A 6,980-nucleotide genomic window follows, 5' to 3' on the forward strand; every position below is an offset into this window, starting at 1 on the left:
AGGAGGGACCAATCCCTGGAGAAGGACATCATAGCTGGTAAAGTAGAGGCTTAGTGAAAAAGAGGAAGACCCTCAATAAGATGGATTGGCACAGTGGCTGCAACAATGGTCTCAGACTTAGCAACGATTGTGAGGGTGGCACAGGAGTAGACAATGTTTCATTCTGTTGAACATAGGGTCTCTATGAGTCAGAACCAACTCAATGGCACCTAATAACAACTTTCGCTCTATTGCTCAAGGGGGGTTAAGACATTAAAATAAATAAATCGTGACCCCATTCTACACCTTCCCACCCACCCAGTGGACTCAGTGCCTCATTCCCTCCTCCACTCTCTCCTCTCCTGTCCCACAGGGGCCTTGGCAGGCATACAGGGGCAGGGGGATATGCCTACCTGCTTTGGCATCAGTTATCACTGAGGCCTCTGGCCTGGCCCACTCACTCTCCCTTCTCCCTTCAACTCAGCCCTAGGACCCCAAACTCACTTTCAAGAATGGGTAGCTACAGTCCCCAAATCCAGCCCAGCCAAATTCTTCCAAACCTTGGGAAGCTGAGACCCCTGGGTTCTGTTCCAACCCCTGATGACACCATTGCTAACTGAGGAATACTGTCTCTCTGCCTCAATTCCATGCTCAAATTCCCCTAAAACAAGTGTTTGTCCTTAGCAGAAAGAGAAAGAAAATTTGGTCTCACACCATTCATCTCCACCCTTGGTTCTCCCAGCTCCCAGATGGCCACAGTCCAGGAGCCCTACCCTAGGTGGGGATAGAGGCCCAGCAGCCAGAGGCAATGTGCAGCCAGCCTCCCTCCACTTAAGTGAGAGCAGAGCCAACCTGTAGGAAAGCCCATCCCATTTTGCCGTCTCCCCTTGAAGGGCTCTAGGCTCCCTCTGAGACACCTGGGTCACATTCAGGACCCTCCTGATACCTCAGCAGGCCACTGATGGGGGAAAGTAACTAGTCTAACTCAATGCACTTGATCCCCAGGCCAACACAGGAACCTCAGGTCTCCCACGCTCACTCTCCCAGGGTCCTACTCTCTGTTGGGCCCAGGATGATGGGGCTTTCAGGAGCGGGTGTCAGTGGGAGGGAGTCCTGATTCTCTCTGCAGGCAAGAAAAGGGAGGGAACGAGAGAAAGAGTCCTCAGTCCTCAGGGGCTTACCTGGCATTATCTCTGGACATCGCGGTGGTGGGGGGCATAAAGGTAAGATGGTATATCTGGCGGTTAGGACACGAGGGTCCCAGTCCCTAGGCTCTGCCGGGCCCGCACTGTTTGGATGGCCTGCTGGTTCTTGAACTTGACCAGGCCGAGGGTGATCTGGGCGTTCCAGCCGGGGTCCTCCAGGGGGCAGCGGAAGTCGATCTCTCCGCCGCCCTCGGTTACCAGCGTGAAGTAGATGTGGCGCCCGGTGCTCTCCACGCACTCCACAGCCTTGATGCGGGCGAAGCTGAGCTCCTTGGGCCGGCCGCCCGTGCCCTTGGCCTCGAAGAGCTGCAGCCCGCGCTCGGTGAGCACGCAGCGCTTCCGCTTCCACAGCTGCAGCAGCCCGCCGCTGCGCTTTTCCAGCACGCCCTCCTTGAGAACTGTCGCCGCCGCCGTCATGGGCGCCCCGCGGTCCCAGGAAAGCTGTAGGTAGCGGCTGGCGCGGCGCCCCTCCGGGCTCTCAGAGCCGGAGTCTGGTGACGGGGACTGGCTGGCTGTGCGCCCTGCCCACCTGCGCCCCAACGGCCCTCTGCGTCCGCACCTCGGTCCTCTGGCCACACTGCCTTCTCGGGGCCTGCTGAAGCCCCCCGCCCTCCCCCAGCGCCAGGCACCCGCTGCCCGCTTCAGCCCACAAGGGCTCCTCCGCGCAGCTCAAGATGCCGCCCCGCCTCTACGCTGTGCTCCCGCTCTCCGTCGCGGGTGAGCTCCGCTGCCCGCTCGCACAGTGCTCCTTTACTCGCTTGCTCCCAGGGCTCGATCTGCGCGCTGCGCTGAAGCTCAGGGGATGTGTCCTTACTTGTTCCACCGCTCGCCTCCAGCGCCGCCCGCCCTCCCCTCCGCGCATTCCTGCCCTGGCCAGTCCTCCCGAGGGCGGGGCCGCAGTGGGGGCTGTGTCACACACGGGAGGCTCTGGGCGCTGGGCGGAGAGGGCTGGTACAGACAGGGGGGCCGCTTACTACATAACCCTACTGCCTTCTGCCTCCCGTCCGCTGCTTCTGGGAGAACAGCTCCCCCAGGCCGTGGACGAATGGGGGCGGACCAGAGGGGAGGGAGGATCTCTTATAGACTGGAGGGCTCTCTGCTAGTAAGGGGGGTGGCCTGCTCAGCGGGCGCAGTGGCACCGGCTGAAGCTTGCTGGTGGACGTCAGGTAGCTACTAGAGGCGTTTCAGGCCGCGAGAGTCCTAGCTTCTGCCTCTTTCCCAAGCTTGGTCAACTCTCCCTTGCCCTTGTGCAATCAGAAAACGAAAAAGGTCTTGGGGTTGGGAAAGGCTCACCAAGCCCATACTGGCTCACTCCTCTATCGGCCGATTTCTTTGTGCAAGACCCAAGAAAAACTGTCCACAGCTGTCTCTGCTTGGATGTTCTGCCTCTGACGATCCTAGCCACACTCTCCCTCTCCCTCAACACACACACACACACAGAGGCACACGCATGCACGCACGCACCAGGCGAGGGAGACATGTAGAGAATAGCGGATCCCAACCAGGGAGAGAAGAGCCTTGAAGTCACTCAGGGCCTTCCTCTGCTGGGGAGGAAGAAGCCCCTACTGTGACCTGGGGACGTCGCTGTGGACATCGCCGCCTGCTGCCCTCTTCTTTGCATATCCGCCTGGAGGGGCTGCTCAGTCTAAGAGTCAGGGGTGTCTGGTGCTGTCAGCCCCAGGCCTGAGCACAGCTTCAGCCGGTTCTTCCCTTCCCGTCCCTCCTCCAGCCTTCTCCTGAGAAGACAATGGACTTTTTCCTGGATACTGAGCTGGAGGGCGATGGGGAGAGAAAAGGTTTCTCTTTTCTTTTTGCCTAAAGACTACTGTGTAAAGACAGAAGCTTTGCAGACTCGGGTTCAAACCTCAACTCTTGTCTCTTGATTGCCATGTCCTGCCCACCTTGGGCAATCTAATTAACCTCTCTCAATTTCCTCATCTGTCAGATGGGTAATTATTTGTTCTTATCTTATGGGTTTGTGGTGATGAATAAGTTAGATAACATTTGTGAAAGCACCCAGAACAGGGACTGACTACTCTTAGAGGCTCAGTAAATGTTATTCCTCACCCTTTCCCCCTTTTATTACCATTAGAGGAAAATGAGGAGCTCCAGAGTAGGCCAAGGACTGGGAGATGGCTCTCCCAGGTCTTAATACTACCCAACTTGGTCTGCTCCTCTAGACCTACTGTTCCTTGAGGGCCTATTAATCAACATGTTAATAATAGATTATCATGGGACAATATGAAATAATGACAGTAAGAAGACCTTTTTGTGCTCACACCCTGTGTTTCCATGCTCTTGAGCAGTGATGCAGAACCGAACTGGTACAGGGAAGTTCTGGTTGCAGGGGGTGTTTGAAAATGGGGGAGTAGGGATGTCCTGCAACACCAAACTTAGGGAGTGGGAAAATTGTTAGCCCTGAAGGAGCACCTGTCCAGGAGAGGAAGTGGGCAGTGTCATGGAAGAAAAGAGGCAGTCAAAACAGATGTCTCCTACCAGCTAGAGGGTAGTAGTGGAAGGAGCTCAAAGTGGCCACAGCCCTGCCTCTGGGGTTTCCTTGGTCTCAGACTGTCTGCCAGCCATACCTTCTAGTGGCTCCTCCTACCCTTCTGCATAGGAGTTTCCAAGTGTGCCAACCCAGCACAGTCCTGCCATGATCCATAGTTCTCTCTTTGAGGAAATAGAAGAAGGAATCATGAGCCCTGGGTTCTAGACCAGTCTTGGCCCCTAACTCTGCTTTATCCCTGTCACTTCCTGGATCTGGGACTTTCTGGGTCATGCTTTCTCCAGTTTCTGGTTAACTCATAATTCTATGGGTTTTGAAAGTTTACAAAGCACTTTTACATGTTTCTGATTCTCACAGGAAATAGCTATTATTATTGTGCATTTACTCATAAGAAAATTAAGACTCAGAGAAGTTAAGCAATGTAGATGAAGTCACAGCTTTGTAAATGGCAAAGGTGGTTTAAGAATGTGTGTTGGCTAGGATGAGCTAGGATTTTTTAAAAAAAAAATAATATTTTATTGTGTTTACACAGCAAATTGGGGTCTTATTTGACAATTCCCACACAAATTGGTTAATGACAATTACATTTTCTGCTATGTGTCAACATTCTCTTTGTATTCTGGTTGTTCCATTTCCAGTATTCTAGTTTCCCTGCCCCCTTATCTTCTTTGCTTTAGATTAAAAGTTGATCTTTTAGACTCATATGGATGGTTTTTTAATAGACACCAAACTAATGAGTAATATCCTTTGTGTGTCATTCTGCTTTTCTATTAAACAGTGATCTCAGGGGATAGTTTTGTTTCAAGGTTTAAAGAGTGTCTCAGGGTGATAGTTTCTGGCTGCCCTCTGGTCTCAGGTGGTCCCGTTAGTCTGGACAGGCTCTTTAAAGAATTTGAGTTTTGTCCTACATTTTTCTCCCATTCTATCTGGGATCATCTATTGTGACACTTGCCAGATTGGACAGTGGTGGTAGCTGGGCACCATCTAGTTCTGGTCTCAGAGTAGTCGTGGTCTTAGCTCATATAGGCTATCAGCCTTGTAGACTTGTTTCTTCTTTGAGATTTTGGTTACCTTCTTACTCTTTTGCTCCTGACAAGTAGAGATTATAATTTGTATCTTAGATGGCCACTTGCAAGCTTTTAAGACCTTGGATACTACTCACTTTGGTATGATGCAAAGCATGAGCTTTGTAAACTATATTATGCAAATTCATTGAGCTGTCCCCTGAGAACCTAGGATCTTTTGATAATACCACGCTGCTTCTCCATAAACATCTGGGAACATATAGTTCCCTTTAGACATAATCTATACCCACACTTTCCTCTTCAGCCTACTAAGTGGAGAGGTGCCAGGATTTTGGACACAATAGAAAGGGCAAAAAAGACAAGAACATTGGATAGCAAGAGTGAGTGGGCAGTATCAAGAATAGGCAAGTGTATAGAGACCAGTATTCATTAGTGGACATCAGGGGCAGGCAGAAGGAAGGAGGAAAAGAGGACTCAATGCTTAGGGGACACCAAACTTCCATTAAGGATGATAGAAAAATTGGGGAACAGATAAGGGAGGTGGCTGAACAACATGAACATAATTAATGTCACTGAACTGTACATGTAAAGATTGTTGAAATGGCAAATATTTTGTTACATATATATTTTGTTGTTGTTAGTCAAATAGATTCCAACTCATGGTGACCCCATGTGTTACGGACTAGAACTGGTCCATAGGGTTTTCCTGGCTATAATCTTCACAGAAGCAGATAATCACCAGGCTTCTTCTGCAGTACCACTGGTTTGGTTCAAACCACCAAACTTTATGTTAACAGTCAACTTACCACAATTAAAAACAAAAACAGAAAGAGTGAGTGATAGAGAGGGGCCATAGGAGGAAATTTAGCAGGGTACACTCTATTGCTGGAAGGGTCTTCACCAGCTAGATCCTGTGAAGATACTTGGAACTTGGGAGACTGTCCCCTACCCTCATGGCCTTCTACATCTGAGGGAGTGACTCATTCTAGATCTTTCCCCAACGTGGCCTCTTGCCTGAAATCTCTATCTGGGAGTAGCTCAGGCCCAATTGGATTATTTGGACCATCAGAAAGATCAAGAAACATTTGGAAGTTGGGGGTACAGAGGGGGCTACTGCTGGTGGCCCCCTGCCAGAGCACCCTTACATTTCCCTGGAAATGTGGCTCTAAGTTAGCTTCTTGGGGCACTCAGCTGTAGCAATGCTGGGCCAGAGCCACTCACTCAATTCTTATTGACTTGTTGACTCCATATGGGATAGATGAACAGAATGTCCCTTGATTGAAGCCCCGAGCTGGCTCCTCCCTCTGCACCCCTGTGCCCCACCCCACCACACACACTAAGAGAAAGCTGATCTGCACTGTCAGTCCATCTGCTTTGCCAGTCCAGCTGGAACAGGCTGGGCTATAAAATGACCCCAGGGAATGGTGTGCTGGAAATGCCCTAGCTAGGCCTGAGCCACCAGAGTCTAGCTCCATTCTGGGTGGCTGCCCAGGACCAAGTAAAAAGAAAGATGGCAACAAGGTAGGGAGAGGCAAGAAGGGAACCAGAAAAAAAATATGAAAAATCACACAGCTTCTATTTTCTACAATGTTTGCTTAACCCCATTATAAATTCTGTTTGTTGTTGTTAGTTGCCATAGAGTCAATTCCAACTCATGGAGACCCCATGTGTACAAAGGAGAACTGTTCCATAGGGTTTTCAAGGAACAGATCACCAGGCTTGTCTTCCGAGGTGTCCCTGGGTAAGTCTAATCACCAACTTTTCAGTTAGTAGTCAGATGCTTAACAATTTGTGCCACCCAGGGACTCCTTAAATTCTGTTTCATGGTTATTCATGTTTAGACTCAATATATAGAAAAGTGATTAAATATCATTTTCTTTACAAAGTAGAATGTATATGAACACTGTAAAATATTTCTAGCTGAAGGAAGATGATGTCACTGCTTTGTTTGAAATTCACCAAAATATTCTCATCTCACTTAAGTAAAGCCAAAGTCAGTGCCAGGGCCTCAAGCCCTAGGAGACCCACCACCTTACTCTCTGACTCTCTGACTCTCTGACCTCACCTCCTGTGCACAACCCTCCTGCCCTCAGCTCCAGCCACAATCCTCACTAACCCTTGGTACCTGTTACTTTCTCTGCATTTTCACTCTTCCCTCAGATTACCACAGGGGGGACTTCTGGTAAGATGGAGAAATAGGCAGACAAGCAATACAGACCCTCTTCAACAAATAAGAAAAAAAAAAAAAAATTAATAGAGATACAG

The 6,980-nt window shown here is 50.0% G+C and overlaps 1 protein-coding gene across 1 annotated transcript; it reads right to left on the reverse strand.

The window, feature by feature from the left end:
* Window positions 1-1,223: 1,223 nt before the first annotated feature.
* Window positions 1,224-1,601, reverse strand: PHLDA3 (pleckstrin homology like domain family A member 3). The gene has a single exon (XM_007941122.2). The coding sequence runs from the start codon at window positions 1,599-1,601 to the stop codon at window positions 1,224-1,226; it is 378 nt and encodes a 125-aa protein (XP_007939313.1).
* Window positions 1,602-6,980: the final 5,379 nt, after the last annotated feature.

This window comes from Orycteropus afer, unplaced genomic scaffold, assembly GCF_000298275.1.
Source record: "Orycteropus afer afer isolate SDZICR_OR568_19922 unplaced genomic scaffold, OryAfe1.0 scaffold00075, whole genome shotgun sequence".
NCBI classification, from domain to species: domain Eukaryota; kingdom Metazoa; phylum Chordata; class Mammalia; order Tubulidentata; family Orycteropodidae; genus Orycteropus; species Orycteropus afer.

What these genes read in the sequence shown, in the direction of transcription:
- PHLDA3 (XM_007941122.2), bottom strand. Translation starts at nt 1,601, where the DNA reads ATGACGGCGGCGGCGACAGTTCTCAAGGAGGGCGTGCTGGAAAAGCGC.